The sequence below is a fragment of the Ipomoea nil genome, unplaced genomic scaffold (assembly GCF_001879475.1).
Source record: "Ipomoea nil cultivar Tokyo-kokei standard unplaced genomic scaffold, Asagao_1.1 scaffold2647, whole genome shotgun sequence".
NCBI classification, from domain to species: Eukaryota; Viridiplantae; Streptophyta; class Magnoliopsida; order Solanales; family Convolvulaceae; genus Ipomoea; species Ipomoea nil.
The window spans coordinates 1348974-1368472 of record NW_017619075.1 but is presented as its reverse complement, the minus strand read 5'-3'; the positions used below and the strand labels follow the sequence as shown (position 1 = coordinate 1368472).

Here is a 19499-nt window from a genome sequence, read left to right as displayed (position 1 = left end):
GCGACAAAGCACTCCCTTATAAATTTTAATCTCTAGTTAAGTTGGAGGAGACATGTCTCATTCATAAATTTGAGGGAATTCTATATAACACCTTAATTTAAAATCAGTATGAATTTAATATTATTATTGTTGGTTTTATGACTACCCAGGGTAGTTAGTTGACGGACCAATATTACTGATTAGATGAGAAAATATAAATAATTGAAAGGGAAAAATGGAGGAGACATGATATTTTTTACGTGGAAATTGAATGGTATGTAAAAATCACTGATCTTTTGGACGATGCCAAGCTAAGATCCGCTATTTTTTGTAGATAGTTTTTGTATATGCACAAGTGTGATCTCTCTCCTTTTTCTTGCTAGAGGGTAGAAGTTTTTCCCTCACAATATACTTTCCCCTCCTACGGGGTATTTATACATTTAGAATTGGAATGAAAATATGGTAACAGATTTTCTAATATCTATAGAGTGTCGATCTGAATTCTCACTTTACAGTTGGCCGTCGGGCTAATGACCACCTTCCTATATATCCTGACTGCCAAGTAATGCCAATTGTGTACCCGAAGCTGGTATCCATCAATTATTAAAAACTAAAAAAATGTGGTAGTAAAAATTAATTTAAGAAATCTTCAAAAAAAAAAAAAAATTAATTTAAGAAGAAGAAGAAGACAAAGATTTCACATCGTGATTGCTTAACTAACAGGGTCTTGTTCAGTCCGTCTGAGACGCTGGCTCCCACCACTAAGCAAAATGATTGATTTTAATGTGCTCATATTTTTTTGAAAACGATTTTACAATGTGATATTATTAATTTTTAATAATACAAACAAGTACTATGAAAATTGTTTTCCTTATTTTAATTTCCGTCTTTTTTAAGTGACTGGTATTAATTTGGTGGCATACAGTCAAAACCAAAAAACCTAGTTAAGACCCAAATTTACATGTAATGATTTTTAGTAAGATGACTCAAATCAAATTATCCAATCATTATACCATAGACCATGATTCACTATGTAAAGTAGACCACTTACCTAAGGTACATTTTTAATACATTAAAGATTCATTTTTTTAAAGATAGATTATTTGGTATACTACTAAATAATAAACCTTAAAAAATGAACATTTGTTTATGGTCCATAGTATAATTTGCCTCTTGCCGTTGTATTTAAGACTTGCTTAGTTGCTTCTGGAGTTCTAGCAACAAGATTGGGTTTGAATGGGTTTAGAATGGATATTTTTTGGGCATAAGTATATAGGGTCAGGTTCCCGTACGGACAATGCTTCTCGTGCAGCCGTGCAGTCACGCATCATTAGATAGGCATAAATGCATCACAAGGTGTTTGAAAGTGCATTTTTTTGGTGTGTGGTGCATTTTTTTGTGCATTTCATTCTGGTACATTTTTTAACATTGTGGTGTGCATTTATGCGTATTCCTAATGGTGCAATTTGCACCGGCCACACCGAAAACAGTCCACTCAAACTACACTGAAACCAGGGGTTTTCTTCATGTTTTGGTGAGTCATTGATCTCCTCAGTGTTGCAACCCCCTGCCATTTCCCAGCAACAGCATAAACATTAGACAACAAAACATGGTCACCGGAGTTGTTAGGGTCCACCTCCGACAGCCTTTGTTTCACCACCTCAGCTAACTGGACTTCACCATGGAAGCTGCAAGCGCCCAGAAGTGTTCGCCAGATGATGGCGTTGGGTGGGATAGGCATTTGGGTGATGAAATCATAAGCCTTCTTCAACTGCCCAGCCCTGCTGTAAAGATCAACCATGCAACCATAGTGCTCCATATCTGGGTTCATGCCATATTCTCTGCTCATTCTATCGAAAATGTGTTGGGCTTCTTGGATCAGACCGGCATGGCTGCATGCGTACAGGATTGAAACGAAGATGACCCCGTCGGGTTTAGTTCCAGTGGATTCCATCTTGTGGAAAAGCTGCATCGCCTCCTCGCCATGGCCTTGCATTATGAGACCTGTGATCAGACAAGTCCAAGAAATGACACTCTTCTTCCCTGGGATTCTCTCGAAGATTAAGCGAGCCATAGCCACGTTCCCACACCTAGCATATGTATCCAGAAGTGCATTGTTCAGTGATGTAATCCACATCATCCCAGCTTTCTCTGTAAATCCATGGAGAGTTTTTGCAAATTCAAACTCCCCAGCTTGGGCACAGGCAGATAGAACCCCTGTCAAGCTCACCTCATTTGGACTCATTCCTTCCCTCCTTAATTCCCTGAAAACCCGAAACGCCTCGTAAAAATAGCCATTACATGCGAACCCGAAAATCATAGTGCTCCAAGAAACACAATCTCTTCTTGGCATTTGAGCGAAAATCGTCATGGCACAATCCAGTTCACCTGCTTTAGCATACCCAGCAAGCATCAGATTCCAAGATGTCAAGTCCCTTGACGGCATTAAATCGAACACTCCGTCTGCGCCCTTCAAATCACCGACCCGTAAATAAGCCGTAAGAATGGCATTCCAAGCAACCACATTCGGTTCAGACATTTCATCAAACACATTCCAAGCAAGCCCAATAGCTCCACACTCAGCGTACATGCTGATCGTGGTAGTCCCCACAAACAGATGGCGATCGAGGCCACGAGCCAAAGCTTGACAATGCAGCTGAGACCCACTCTTCAAGCACCTCATATTCGCGGCAGCTTTGAGCGTAAAAGCGAAAGAGAAGCTATCAGGAGGGAAATCCGAGCTTCGGAGCATGCAGACGAAGGTTTCCAGGGAATCCTGTGGGGAGTCGGACTCAGCGAGCCCGCGGATGAGTGTGTTGTACATGAAGACGTCTGGGTTTGGAATGTGGAGGAAGAGGCGGCGAGCGTAGTCGAGTGCGTCGCCTATATTCACCGCGCATTGAATGAGGAGCTTTCCGGCGATGAATTGGTCGGATTCCAGACCGGTCTTGCAGATGTAGGCGTGGAGTTGCTTCACGCTTTTCAGACTCCTGCAACTGCCCAAGAGCGAAAAGCATAAATTTCCGGTAGCGCTGTTCATTTATGCTGCATTTTCAAGAAGCAAAATAGAAATTTTTTTGGATCCAAACTGCAATCTTAAAGTATCCCAAATGTGCTTCTCCTAAGACATTAAATCCACAAGGATCTGTTCGCTGATATCTGTTCACTTTGAGCATAATATTTCAAACCTTATATTTTGATCTCTTCTTCAAAATACTGTCTAGCCGCCTACCTGTGAGTTAACCTAACCAACTTAGTTGACAGTTTTATCACTTAAAAGAGATCGAAGTTCAGAACACTTTATTCTTTAAAAAATGTCGGAGTTCAAAACTCCCTCTTATCCCCTAAAAGAGGTCCAAGTTTAAAATCCCCTCTCATACCAATATAGTAAGCACTGAGTGCCTCTTATAGTTAGGACCCCAATCCACTAATTAGTAAAAAAGGCTTTTTGAGAGTGGCTGCATCTACTGAAGCTAAGATGCACAAGGGGGCAACCCAAAATCAAATCTATGATCAAAGCTGTCTGTTGAAAGGCATTCTATTCTGTTCAAGGCCTATTTCTACTTGAATTCATATTAAGATTACCACAAATGCATTAGGAAGCACAACAAAAATTCTGGTTAGTCACAAAACTTCTCATAACTTCAAAAGAAAAACAGACTGTTTAAGCAACATGATTCTAACTTTCTAAGCTGGCAAAATCCTTAAAATGAAGTTCTCCAACATCATTAATTGTTTTCTGTTTCCAAAGTGACAAGCCACACCTCATTCTTCACTTTTTGATATTTTTATTTTGGATGTCAGACAAGGTGTCAAGGACCTCATTCTTCATCCTCTTCATCACCATCACCCCCAGAAGCCTTCTTTGCGGCAGCCTTCTGGTTCTTTCTCTTCACTCTGCCAGGGCGTCCACCACCGAAAGGACTAGAGAGAGAGAAATCAATGTGTTTCTGGGAGTCCATTCTAACCAAAAATGAGGGAACATTCACCACCTGCCTTCCAACCCTGAAGTTAAATCAAAACAAACACATTTACAAACAAATACGGAGAAAAGTAGGCACATGTAATTTGAAACATCTAAAACCTAGTTAACGCTTTACGCCTTTACATAACAAGGCTCACTACCCACAAGATGAACCAATTCTAATTTGTAAACCGAAAACCAGTAATTAGTAATAGTAAGAAATTGCTAGTATTCATCAGCAAAGTGTTGCCATTTCCTTTCAAAATCATAAAATATTAACATCTTTTGCAGCATGTATTTAACATGTGTGTACAAAATGTATTTATAAAAATGCAATCCAAAAAATGGAGGAAATAAAAGTTACCTTACAGGTTTACACTAGTAATAATGAAGAATGATTATAATTATTAACTCTAATAATCCATTATGTTTGGTTTATAGGCTTACATAAGCTCAAATATCCCACAATCTTGTTTTCTTTTAACAATACTTGCCAAACTTGTAACAGGTAACTTACTTAACCTATAATCCCCAATAATTAGATTATTTAGTCCGATAAAGACAACCATTACTGGTAGTATTCCTTTTTTAGGCCAAGGAGTTCAAACTTAAATCCAAATAAATAGAATCCTCAGTAGTATTGTAAGACCTGTAATATCTTTTCCAGATCAAGGTGATGCAAAAAAACACATATTTATTATATGCAACAAGCATTCTATACCTATAACTCCTTAACAGACACACTGCATCAGATAAAAAGTTCCGGAGTATGTTTTAACATGTTATGATATACATAGAGAGCATATTCAGAACTATGCCATGATTAGAATGGTTATATTTACCTGATATGCTTTTGCCTAATTAGAACTCTGGCATGATGGATTGATTTTGCCATGCCAGCCTTGAAAACGAGAGTTTGGAGACGGCGTTCAAGGAAGTTCTCCACAGTGAGGGCAAGGACATAATCAAGCTTGTTCTGGCTCTCATCCAACAAACCATACCTGTTCATTCTCCTCAGGAGGGCATCGCCCTCAAAAATACGGCGTGGGTCCTTCTCATCAAGAGTAAGAAGCATTCTTGCATTATTCCTGATTCGGCTCAAAGCATACTGTACTCTCCAAAGCTCCCTCTTGCACCTAAGACCATACTCACCCAAAAGTTTCAACTCCGCATCCAAACGCTCTTTCTCATATGGACGTCGAGGCTTCTTGAATGTCTTTCCATCTACAGTTCATAGCATACCATAAATGAGGTAAAATATAACCTTAAAAAAAAAAAAATTAAAAAGCTAGTAGTTACAAACTATCTAACTTTTTTTTCATTAATATAAGATCTGGATGACAAAGCAAACCAAATGTGCCTCAAAAATTCATCAAAAAATGTTGGGAAACACAATCAGATGGGTGAATAACAACTACACCTTTTCATTTGACAGTTTTTCTTCAATTTACTAGAGATCATAGACACATAAGGATTTTAAAATTTATAAAAAGAAAGTGGAAAATAAATTAGTTCGTGATACTTCTTTAGTTCAAGTATTTCCAGAGACATGATGAATTGCACGCGTTGATATGCAATCAAAATTAAAACAGGTACGGATTATTAAATTTACCACCAGAAGACACACGAGTCGTATCATCTAGACTATAACTACGCTTTTTGAGTAAAAATGTAATGGCCTCGATTAAAATACATTTGAACAGAGAGTAATTAATAAATTCCCATACTGAACGAGATGAACAAAAACAATAATATACACAAGCACGCAAAATGATTCAGATCATGCCAAAAGCAAAAGTGAATGCATACAGACGTATATAGGAAAGAACATATAGAAAAGAAAACTGACAATTGCGGTAAAAGTTGACGTGAACCATGCTGCTAAGCCGCCGCACACGGCGGTGTGATCCTCAGTCCGGTGCTCAAGGTGCAATCTGGAGTGGAGACTAGGGTTTCCGCTGAAGAAGAAGCGCGGCGAGAGTGCTGTATGAGTTTATGTTTTACGGAGGAATTCTTGACGGGATTTTACTTGGGCCATACGGTTTTTCTGATAATCCGTATTCTAGCCCAAGAAAACTGTTATAAGGCCTTTGGATCATGTTCATTTATCCGGAACGATATTCTGGGCAACCGTGTGCACCATGCAAGTTGCACACGGTTCCAAATTCATAACTTTTATACTATAAATTCATAATTTATATACTATAGATTCATAATTTCTATGTTGTAGATTCATAAAATCTATATTGTAGATTCATAATTTCTAAACCGTAGATTCATAATTTCTATACAATAGATTTATAATTTCTGCAGATTCATAATATCTGTACTGTAGATTCATAATTTCTAAACTGTATAGTTATCAAATTATGAAGATATAGCTCTGTAATTTATGAATACAGAGTTCAACAATTGGGAATATAAACATTGAAAATTATAAACATAGAGTTCTGTAATTGTGAATATAGAATTCAATAATTATGAATATAAAGTTCAAAAATAATGAATATATAGCTTTATAATTATGAACATATTGTTCAGTAATTATGAACATAGAACAGTGTGCACCATGCATGATGCACACGATTACACAGCATAGTTTGCCCATTTATCCCGCTTTATAATTACAAAACACAAATGCATGAAAGCTCATGTCCAATATTAAAACCACAATCATATTGAGAATGTGTCAATGTGCATTTGTTAAATTATAAAGTGCATTTAATTATATGTAAAATACACACAAAATTTGTAATTTAAAAGTGAATTGTGCAAAATTATAAAAAGCATCAGATGATATGTAAAATTACATACAGTTGGTTATCATATATACTTTTACATATCATCATATGTACTTTGTAATTTTACGTGATGCACTTTTAGCAATTAAAGATTTGTAATATTTATGAAATTGTCTCTTCATTGTCATCCTTATTTTAGAGTCATTGATTATTGAGTAATTACCTAAAATAGTCCCTTGACTATAGCTAAATTCACAAATTGATCATCGACTTTCAATTTCAACAAATTAAGTCCTTAACTTTGTAATTTTAACACAATTTGGCCCTCTTTCTATTTGACCGTTTGTTGACTGTGATTTTTGAGGATATATATGTAATTTCATGGTCAATCGTCAGTTTTTTAAGGTTCTAGTTGCATTTCCAGACCGCACTGTTACATTTGAATCCACCGCCGAAAGCAATCTACCAAATCCGGTCGTCTTACTTCATCCTCCCTTTAGATTCAATGTAGTTGATTTCGTACTAGAGCGAAGAAGACGACGTGTTTCCGAGCCAGTGCAACGTCATCCTGGAGGCCTCCACGTGCTCCGACGAGAGCTTAATGTTCTTCTGGAGATCGTCGATCACGGTCAACAAATGGTCAAATAAATTGAGGACTAAATCGTGTCAAAATTACAAAGTTAATGACTTAATTGGTTGAAATTAAAAATCGAGAACCAATTTGTGAATTTAGCTATAGTCGAGGGACCATTTTATGTATTTACTCTTGATTATCTCAAATTAACGACTTGTATTAGTTCGAGTTTTTACTTAATGCCGTGTTCTCAATTGATTATATTTCTTAAAAATAAATTACTCGAAATTATGTTTTACAATTTATAAGACTAGGGAAACGATGTTATGCGCTAGGAAGGTGATGCCATGGACTTGAGGGTGATGTCATTGCCAGGAGGGAGATTGGGGTGGCCTAGGAAGGGGCGTGGATAGCCACGTGGCACACCTCACGGCGCATCTGTAACCTAATTGTAAATATGATTCGGACTCGACATCCTATTAATATTATCATTATTTTTCTCTCACTTTACTAATACTCTTCTCTAATATATATATATATATATATATATATATATATATATATATATTAACATACAGAATTAGAACATGTGCTTAGGTGAGAACGTGAAAACACATCATGTGCATCCATCTAATATTTTTTAATGGTCTAGATTAGATTAAGTGTGTGCGAACGCGCATTAAATGTGTGCAAACACACTAAATCGTATTTGCACACATTTAATGCGCGTTCGCACACACTTAATCTAATCTAGACCATTAAAAAATATTAGATGGATGCACAAGATGTGTTCTCACCTAAACACATGTTCTCACTGGAACTATACCCTTAACATACATATATACTCCAACTTCCACGCATGCAGTAACAAAGTCGAAAGTACACAATTTCTTATTTCGTTAACCAACGAATTGACAAAGAGCCATCAACTTTCGCCAAATAACGAATTCATCGATTCGTTAAAAAACCTTCAGCCGAAACCATTCACACGAATCGTGCATCGAAACAATTCAACGATTCGGTAACACCAACGAATCATTAAACTTTGGTTCCAAAACATATTTCCCAATTTAATTTCTACCAAAACTAAAATAATATTTATAACTCCACAACTTCAAATATTATTTAAGTTTTCATGGTAGTCCATCTGAAACATTAATTTTCATTACTATATAAATTTCCAACATTCCTCCTCCATTTATATAGTAAAAATTAATATTGTACCAAGACAGATCCAAAACTCATACATAAATGAAAGTGTCTTACAGATTGAACTTTCACATAGTATTATATGCGTTACATTAATTCGGATCGCAGTGATGGACGAACCTTGAATCACGCAGTCTCTTTGAAGAAACGTAGATATAACACGCACAAGTTTTACAGTCATTACAACTCACTGTAACTTGACACTATTAAGGCCATGTGTCCGTATCCATTAATGAGCACGTACCAAGTAAAACCCAAACTTATTTGAAGCGGCCACACTTCATGCTCACAGAGGCTAATCTTTTATACCATGCACTGCACCTTGCATTTTTTCAAAAGATCAGTTAAGAGTAAAAACTCATCCCTACAACAATGCAGAACCAAGTATCACATTTTCTTGGGATACAAATTTTAATTTAAACTTTTGATGCTTGCAATCACAAAATGAAGTACTCATCTACATTGAACTCAAGGTCTAACGTAATAACTTAGACGTGAGTTGAGCTTTCCTTCACTTGCAATTAAATAATAAGGCTTTCCATATCCCTTCCGATGTACCATGTCCCTTGCAAGGACTCTTGCAAACGGATCCGTAAAAATCGGGACTGTACCAAGTCCAGTACTACAACACTATTACCTAGGATTTCCCACATAGCTAAGTCTCAAGCCCATGTGCCTTCACTTGCCATTATAAACATTTGTTATATGATATGGTCCGTGTAGTAGCGATGTCCTAATGTACTAAACTGGTGACATCGGTTTTGGCCAAACAGGAATCTAAATAATCAAATTCCTTAGCCAATCAACTTCTTGCATGTCAAAGTCAACGTAAGAAATTCAAATGCCGTAGTTGAAAAGGCAACTTTGCCTTTAGAAATCCATAAAACAACACCTCCTCCAAGCAGAAATATCCATCTACTAATTGAGGAACTAGCTTCATGATTAGACATTCAACTAGCATTAGAAAATCTTTTCAGGATGGAAATTTCAATTAAATATACTAAACCAGAATTAATGATTTTATTCAAGTATTAAAAAATTCCTTTTAATCCCATCCACTTAGTCAACCGATGATAGATAGAAATTTAATATTCTATTAATGAACTGGAGAAATAAAATATTCAATTGATTATACTGGAACCCACATAATAGGTTCCTAGTCAATAAATATTTATATCCTGCAAATTCTACAACCAAGAATTTTAATCATCATGTTGAACTTATTAGCAGTGAGGACTTCTTAAAATAAAAATTCAACCTCCTCCATTTGAGACATTATCAACTTTGGAGAATAACCCCCCCCCCCCTCCCCCCCCCCTCCCCCATTCAGAGAACATCAACTTTGGAGAATAAACCATTTTGATTTTAAGCTTTTAACTTTTCATGTTTCTTCTAAACTGAAGAATCATACCAACTTAAATCATAATCCATGATTTAAATTTAAACTTTCTTTTCACTGCTAACTGCCCACCATACTAGATAAACTACTAAACTTTTTGGCTTTCAGAATTTTAACACATTCTCAATATGACAAACTTTGTGTTAAAGGCACCAATAAATTTTATGAATTTCATTATGCATATCTCATGCATAAAACTTTCTGCATCCCTTCATAAGAAATATAACAGAGTATTTCAAAGGCATTTATGGCTTTATCAGAAATATTAATAACATAATATTCCAAAAGCTTTCACAAGGATAAAAATATCTGTGTGCTTAAATAATCAATAATTCAATGCATGACATTGAAATTATTTCCAACTTACAATCATTAAACATTGTAACCATGCATAAGAAAACAAAAAATTGATAACACCAAATTAATTCAAATTTGGCAGATTTATAGCACCTCAAGATCCAACATATTATACATGTATCTTGTATACTATGCATGCAACCGAGACAAAGTCACAATATAAAAATATTTATATACATGCATAAACATATCATTGTATTTAACAGGCTATGCAAAATTCAAAAGAATCTCATGCATATCTTCTAGACATAATCTAGAACTTAACCAGTAATTAAAATATACGTACCTGCCGAGGCCGAGACAAATAAAAAGTATTGTACCAATCTCATCCTGTAACTTGTATCTGCCTTGATAATCCATATCTTCCGGCTTTGATGCGCTAAAACCACTCACTCCACTGTGGAGAGAACATATCTTCTCATGTCAATTAAATCATGACTAAGAAAATGATTTATTAAATAAAATCATTTTACACATCTCACTAATCATCTCGGCATAATCTAATATCCCATGATTTTGTGTGAAGATGAAAGCAGACTGCATAACATGCATGAAATACACATATACAACATGCACACAACCTGCCATGACCACCATGCAATAATTCACACGGAAATCTCCTTGTATATAAACAATGACAAACCCAAAAGTGATTTAATTGCTCGGGATCTATTTTTACAGAAGATAAAAATAGTAAATCACACATCACTAGAGAGCTACAGTGATATTATATCCTCCAGAACACATAACTAAACAAAATTCAAACTAAAATTAAAAAAAAAAAAAACATGTATACGCAGATTCGGGTCCGATTCTTCTATAACGAATGGTCTGGTTTCTTCAACTCCTCTGTCGGTGGAAAGGTCTCCGGTGAAATTGAAGTCGCCTTCGCAATGCCTTATTGACAGCCCGGCGATGCCTCATTTCGTAGTAATATTATACCTTAATTATAAAAATTCTAACTAATAATTTTAGTATTAAATGTCATACAATAATTACCATAAACAATGTTTAATAATTGACAAATTCAATTAGGCAATAAAAATTACTATTATAAAATCTTTGGTAATATGTACACATTATTTTATTTATTTCGGTTTAATAATATTATATCTTATTTATAAAAATTCAAAATAATATATTTAGTACTATTGAATATTGATTGACTAAAAATTATCTTAATTATTAAAGCAATTAATAGATATTTAGCTTTAAAAATTTTTCAAATATATGAATTATTATACATAGTAGCATGGAATTAATTAGTAGGACAATTATATTAGGTAATCTAATTATTAATTTACTTTTTAATTATATTCCCTTTTTAATAATGAATGTTTTCTTAAAGTATATACACAGATTATGCTTATCAATATAGAATTAAAAGTGTATAGATGTATAATATTATTAGTACAAAATCAATTATACTTGCCTTAATAATTAATTATTAATATTATTGTCTAATAATTATGTGTTGTCACCTTTTCCGGAGTAATTATTATGGTAATTTATATACATATATATTTTTATACTTAATGTATAATATTATTGGGCACAAAATAAATATACTTACCTTAATATATATACAGATTATTTTTAATATAATTTCCTAATTTATTAAAGGTAATTATTCTCATAATTTTTCTTTCCTTCTTTTGTGTAATTATTATGGTAATGTATTTAAATATTGGAAGAGAAAAATTTTTATAATTAATATAATTAATGAAATTATTATTGTAATTGCCACAATATTTGGTAATTATAAATAATATAATTAAGAAATTTGAGAAATATAAAATTTCTTCCGTAGAAATATTTGTGACAATTTCATTAAATTATAATTAATAAAATATGAAATATAATTAAAGAAATGAAATTATAAAATTAACAAAACATGAATATTTATAATTTTTTTAAAATATACATACATGCACTTTTTAAATTTCTAAATATAATTTTTTAAGTATAAATTTATCAATATAAATTAAAATTAATGAAATTATATTATAATTTTCCTATATACATATTAATAAATATTATATGTATATACAATGTATTATACAATCATATAAGGATATGCGTCCGATTAGAGTTTATATTTATTCATACAAAATTTAGAATTTACATTTTTATCGATTTTTAAGTACAATTCTCTTAGTTATTATTATTCATATTTTTAGAATTAATAATACATATATATAATACAATTTGGAATAAATCAACTTAATTATATGAATTTTTTCAATAAATTTATCTAAATATGTACATGATTAGAGATTATATTAACCATACAAAATTTAAATTTAAATTTTGTATGTTATGAAAATAAATACTTGACCAAATATATAAAAGTCCAACTATATTATTATATTGTACATTTTAAAATTTTTTATTTTTTATTTTAATTTTAAATTCATAAAAACAAAAAAAAAATAAAAAAAATTCCGTGCAACACACGGGTAAAACACTACATTTTAAAAAAATACAATTTTATAAATATCATAAATTAATTAGAACAATATCATATATATTTATAACAATTAAAGAAAAAATAAATAATTCAAATATATGAACCAATGATTTCAAAATGAAACTAATATACAGTTACAAATAAATATATCATGATTAGATTTACTTTAATTAGTTTTAATTCCCTTAATGATATGAGTTGCTGGAAATTATTATTATTTTTTGAATACTTACTAATAAAAAAATTAAAATATTTTTTACCCCCCTCCCCTCCCCCAATAACATGTGTAAATCTTATATTTTTTAAAATTACAATTTGATAAATATTATAAATTAATTAGTAGAATATCATTTCTGTTTATAAATTATAATAATTAAAAAAAATTCATATATGTGAACCAATGATTTCAAAATGAAATTAATATACAGTTACAAATAAATATAGCATGATTTGATTTACTTTAATTAATTTTAATTTACTTAATGAAATGGCTTTTCTTTTATCAGTTTTTTGATGGGAGGCTAATGAAGTGTTTGGATTGCTATAAAATATTTTAAAATAAAAATTCATACTAATAAAAAATCATTTTAAAATAATTTTTTAACCCCTCATAACATGTGTAAATCTTATATTTTTAAAAAATACAATTTGATAAATATCATAAATTAATTAGTACAATATCATTTCTGTTTATAATAATTAAAGAAAAAATAAATAATTGAAATATGTGAACCAATTATATCACAATAAATCTTTCAAAATTTAAAACAAAAGAACAGAAATTAAAAATAGAACGAAAATATTTCAATAATAATATTCTACATCATCAAGTAAAAGTAAATTAAAAATGAAAAGATAATATTTTAATAATTATATTCTACATCATCAATAGTAAAGGCATATTTTAAACAATAGTAAAGGTAAATTAAAAATGGAACGGAAATATTTCAATAATAATATTCTACATCACCAATTAAAAATAAAACTGAAATTAGGTAAAAATACCATTGCATATGATATTCTAATTGATTAATTGATGGAAAATAAAAAGAATAATTGGTAAAAAATGAATATGATATTACTAATTGACTGATATTTTACGATTATTGATGAGCTGTCGTAGGCTTCCAAATTAAAACCTTACAAACGTAGTAGCGGGAGTAAGGATCGATCTCACGAGGAGTAACTAGTTTAACTTTTGTGCTCAAATTAAAGGTAGGGGGGTTTGGAATATATCGAGAATAAAGATAAAATAAAAGAGAATTTAAATAAACAAGAAATTTAATTGAGCGAATAAAGCAATGAAAATAATATATCGAAAACACTTATAATAGGAGACCTTGGTTAGTAAAGATCCACCACCGGAATTCAACACTGATCATTGATTAATAAAGTAATTAATATGCAATTGAATATTTGTCGTGAAATTATTTCATTTCTGTTTTCCCTTAGTTGTAGGTAAATAAAGCACAAGCGGTTTAATTACCCCTAACTACTAAATAATCTAAGACAAGCGCTATAGATTTAATTTAATAGCAGCAATAGGAACTAGGAAAACTGACAAACTAAATAACACAAGCACAAGCGGTTGCATTTAATTTAGGAAAATATTCTACCCGAGTCCAATTATCACTAAGCCGTCAATAATTAACCCAGTTGCTACTGAATATTAGAGTAATTTGTAGCACAACATTATCTAATATAGCAAATAATTATATCAAATAAATAACTAGTAGGCCTCCCTAGCAATTAAATGACACAATTATTTCAAATAACTTAGAAGAATATTTAATACTCAAATGCATAAAAAATATATAATAAAAATAAATAAATAACCTTACAGCGTAATGAACTCCGGGGCTTCAATTCACTAAACCAAACAAGAAATTAGCCGCGAATGGGCATTGATAACAACCTTAAAGAATATTCGAGAGGGGAAGAATGAACATTTTACAATAGGAAACTCCTACTATTTATAGCATTCTAAAAATAGGCCAAACTATTCTCTACCACACGTTCCCTATTTTTGTGCCTCACTACCAAGTCTAGCTGCTTGGTCTTGCCATGATTGGCGCACCACATTTGACCTGCACAAAACAACATCTAAAGATTAGATTTATAATATATATATATATATATATATATATATATATATATATATATATATATATATATAATTATAATGCAGTACGTATTGTATTTATACTATTATTATGCATCCTAGCTATATATTATATATTATATATATATTATATTATATTATATATTACTTTTAGTAGGACGCAATATATATAGATTAGTATGTAATCTTATATATATTAAATATTATATTATATTATATATATATATATATATATATATATATATATATATATATCTAGTACTATATTTTGCTCATTAATTGTTAAACTCTAAAAATAACTAATTGTTAAATAATATGAAATAATTAATACGAAAATATTATAAAAATGTACCTAAAATATGAGTGTAAAATGTGCATATCAAATCCCCCCACACTAAAACATTTGCTTGTCCTCAAGCAAAAATATTATTTGCGATGTAAATTAAAATGAAATTCCAAAAATTCATAACACTTCATGAACAACAATCTGAAGCACCCTGCAATTAATAAGTTAGCATCCCTGTCTGAAAATTGAGAAAACTAAATAAGTAAGCCCTCACAGGAATATCACTCATCACTCAAGTGTTTGATGGGTATAAATTTCACTCAAGTTCATTCCTATAAAATTGCTCTACCATAGGCTTGCATATCTTCTCAATCACCACTACAAGAGTCATGCATGACAGAAATCATAAGGACTTTCCACAGGTTGTAATGGGGCTAGGGTTAAGGTAGGGACTATTTAGGAAAGTAGCTTAAACAAAAGCTTTCAAACTAGAGGAGCAAATAAATACAAATAATCCAAGATACTTGCTCAACACCCTCAGTTTTTCATTCAAAGCATTTCCTATTGACATTTCAACCCAATTATCATTCTCATAAATATAGAAGTCTTCCTCAATATTATCAGAATTTCCCCTTGCTTTATTTAGTTAGAGGTAATTTCAGACTCAGAAGAAACTGTTGATTCTTTCTCGTTTTTCATATAAATTTTCAACAACATTTTTTTCTTTTTTTTTCCTTTTTTTTTTTTTTGGAATCATGAACTGTCTTCGTTTTCTTTTTCATAGAAGACAAAACCAAATTGGTAACAAAGATACAACCGCCTCACTCTCAATCTTATAAACAAAAGTAAGTGATCTCCCCCACACTTATTCTTCACAACCTCACACTGATTACAAGAATAATTCAAAATTTGCTCCACTAGTTATTCAGCTGGGTGAAGGCATTATTTTTGGATATAAAAGGCTTGTAATGTGGTTCAAAGTAAAGAAAAAATTGGTCATAAAGCTCAAAGTGGTTAACAAGGGGAAATAAATCATAGGACAAACCGGTTATTTGGCTAGTGAGGCTCAAGATCAAATAATGGCCTTAATCACACTTGAATCATGCATGGTCTAATTAGCTTTAAAAGAGAATCAAGGCAAGTTCTAGAGAAACAAAATTATGGAAGAAATCGCACAATAGAAAGAAAATAAGACCGAAGTGTCAGTCGAGCCAAAACACTCACATGTTTATTGCTTACTTAATATAGCCACTACATATCGAACAAGAAATGCTAACAAACTAATCACAATTTGCCAAACTATTTATTCAATCACATTATGAATTTCAGGAAAGGAATTTTTTTTTTTCAAAATAATACTTATTTTGCATAAAATAGTAGTAAAATATTTGTGAAAATTTTTGAAAATTTTGACATATGCAAACAAATAAATAAAATTAAATTCCCTCCCCCACACTTATTATCAACATTGTCCCCAATGTTGAATAAAAAAGCACAGAAAAAGGGTTATTGAATGAGAATATGGAATAAAAGAAAAAAAAATGGAACAAACACACCTTAGGTTGCCTCCCAAGCAGCGCCTTTGTTTATCGTCGTTGGCTCGACTTATGATATTTCTTTAAATTTCCATCGTCTTTTTGAGTACCTTCGATGATTATGAGTATTCAAAGAAACGATCCCTTCATGCAGATTAGTACTCAAAGATGATTTATTATTATTTTCTTCTTTGCTTTCATTAGACACAATTTCATCAAATTTAGCAAACATCAAAGAATCAACAAAAATTGCAAAATTATCATCACTAGGAGATTTCATGGTATCATAAATATTAAAAGTCACAAGTTTACCATTAGACTCCATAGTAAGCATACCACTATGAATATCAATTTTTGTTTTTGCAGTTTTTAAGAATGGCATTCCTAACAAAATATGATTAATTGTATTATTATTTTCCATATCAAGCACATAAAAATCAGCAGGAAAAACCAAGTTATTAACGTCAACAATCAAATCCTCAATCACACCCCTAGGATATGTAGTAGATCCATCAGCCAATTGAATTACTATACTAGATTTACTCAGGGGTCCAAGATTTAACGAATTATAAACAGAATATGGCATCACATTAATAGAAGCTCCTAAATCTAACATAGCATTTTCAAGTTTCACACCACTTATCATGCACGGAATAGTAAACATACCTGGATCTTTACACTTTTCAGGAAGATTGCCTTGACTAGCCATAGGGGCATTCTCGTGCACTTTCACTTCATCAACTCCTTTATTTTGTTTCTTTTTCAATGTGCATACCTCTTTTAGAAAATTTGCATAGCGAGGTACCTTTTTCATAGAATCTAAAAATGGTTTATTAGCCTCACATTCACGAAAGGTCTCATACAGATCATTATTTGAGTTTCCTCTTATTGGTACTAAAAGAGCTTGAGGAAATGGGGGTACTGGTTCATAATCAGGAAAAGAGGAAAGCTTACCTTGGGACTTCTCTTTATTGTTGGCAATGATTCCTGCACTTATTTCCTTGTTTAAATCAACATTTTTTTCCAGCGACATACTTTCAACACTAATTGTACTTACATTCTCTTTTGGATTAACCACCGTTTGAGAGGGTAGTTTGGCGGAACTCTGTGCTTCCAACCGACTTACCGTAGTTGCTAGTTGGCCCACTTGCCTTTCTAAGTTTTGAATACTAACCTTTGTTTCTTGAATACTAGCTCTTGTCTCTTGTTGGAATAGTTGTGTTTCTTGTTGAAACTGCAAAGTGTTAGTAGCAAGAGATTTAACAATATCTTCTAGATTCATACCAGAGCTAGAGCTTTGGGCTGGTTGTTGGCTGGAAGGAAATTGTTGTCTATACTGTTGAAAGTTGGAACGATTCTGAACAAACTGGTTCCCTTGTGAGTTCCCATAGCTAAGGTTCGGGTGATCCCTCCATCCAGGATTATATTTATTAGAAAATGGATCATACTTACCTTGAGGTTGTCCAGGAAAACCTCCAGCCATGTTGACTTGTTCAATAGGTTCTTCTTGAAGAGTTGGGCAGGCATCAGTTTGGTGCCCAACTACCGAGCAAATTCCACATGCTTTTACAGTTTGCATATTGCCTACAGCTAATTGACGAACAAGAGTAGTTAAACCAGAAATTTGTTGTTCAAGAGCAGAAATATTTACCTCATTCACTTGCTTAGACGGTTGGACAAGTCTATTGCCAAACTGTTGAGAATTTGCAGCCATGTTTGCAATTAGAGTTCTTGCAGCGTCCGGTGTCTTGTCAACTAAAGCACCACCGCTTGCGGCATCAATCATGCTTCTATCCATTGAAAAAAGTCCTTCATAAAAGTATTGAATGAGTAATTGATCACTAATTTGATGGTGTGGGCAGCTTGCACATAGTTTCTTGAAACGCTCCCAATATTCATACAGGGACTCTCCATTGTTTTGCCTTATACCACAGATTTCCTTTCTAATGTTGGCCGCCCTTGAAGCTGGGAAATATTTTTCAAGGAACATTGTTTTCAAGTTATTCCATGTGGTGATGCTCCCAGAAGGTAGATAATATAGCCAATCCTTCGCTGAATCTTTCAACGAAAAGGGGAAGGCTCTCAACTTGATTTGTTCCTCAGTAACCCCTGTGGGTTTCATACTCGAACACACCACATGAAATTGCTTTAAGTGTTTGTGCGGATCTTCACCTGCAAGTCCATGAAAAGAAGGCAAAAGATGAATTAACCCAGATTTTAGTTCAAATTGTATATTAGCATCCAGAGCGGGAAAAGTAATGCATAAAGGTTGCTGATCCAAATTTGGAGCTCCAAGATCTTTTAAAGTCCGATTTTGAGCCATGTGTTCCTCTTCTAAATCAGAATTGGTAGAATCGGTAGAATCGGTAGCCAGATCACTAAACTCCAATTTTCTCAAAGCTTGTTTCTTCCACCTGCGTATAGTTCTTTCAATTTCCGGATAGTACGGCAAGAGTTCTTGATTAGCAGATCGAGTTATAGGCATAAACAAAAAGAAAATATATTTTGATTTGCAATTATGTAAAAGTAATGAAAGAAAAGAAATTTTTATTTTTTTTTTTATTTTCGTTTGGGACAAATTGAAAAACAAATAAACAAATAACAAAATAAATAATTAAATAAATAAACAAACACAAAATAAGCTAGAAAATCTCCCTGGTAACGGCGCCAAAATTTGATGAGCTGTCATAGGCTTCCTGTTGGGTTGGGCTTCCCTCCTATGTGGTAAATAGCTCATGTTTGTACCAAGCCAATTTTGTATCCACTATATTTTTGTTGGACTTCCTCTCATATTGAGCCCTAATTATTATTATTATATTTATATAATATAATAATATTTAATTAGGAATATTGGATGAATTAG

The 19499-nt window shown here is 32.4% G+C and overlaps 2 protein-coding genes across 3 annotated transcripts; both read right to left on the bottom strand.

The window, feature by feature from the left end:
* Positions 1 to 1122: 1122 nt before the first annotated feature.
* On the bottom strand, positions 1123 to 3037 carry LOC109154357 (pentatricopeptide repeat-containing protein At1g74630). Its single transcript, XM_019302170.1, has one exon. It carries the CDS (start codon positions 3017 to 3019, stop codon positions 1475 to 1477), a length of 1545 nt encoding a protein of 514 aa, XP_019157715.1. The 5' UTR covers positions 3020 to 3037; the 3' UTR covers positions 1123 to 1474.
* A 499-nt stretch (positions 3038 to 3536) lies between these two features.
* LOC109154581 (40S ribosomal protein S9-2-like) lies at positions 3537 to 5987 on the bottom strand. 2 transcript variants are annotated; one of them, XM_019302367.1, is made up of 4 exons: positions 5793 to 5987; positions 4786 to 5167; positions 3800 to 3984; positions 3537 to 3743 (listed from the first exon to the last, which is right to left on the bottom strand). In XM_019302367.1, exons 1-3 carry the CDS (start codon positions 5818 to 5820, stop codon positions 3801 to 3803), a joined length of 594 nt encoding a protein of 197 aa, XP_019157912.1. In that variant the 5' UTR covers positions 5821 to 5987; the 3' UTR covers positions 3537 to 3743; position 3800. The 2 variants fall into 2 exon arrangements, with proteins under 2 accessions (XP_019157912.1, XP_019157911.1); XM_019302366.1 differs by having other exon boundaries at positions 3537 to 3984.
* Between the last annotated feature and the right edge of the window lie 13512 nt (positions 5988 to 19499).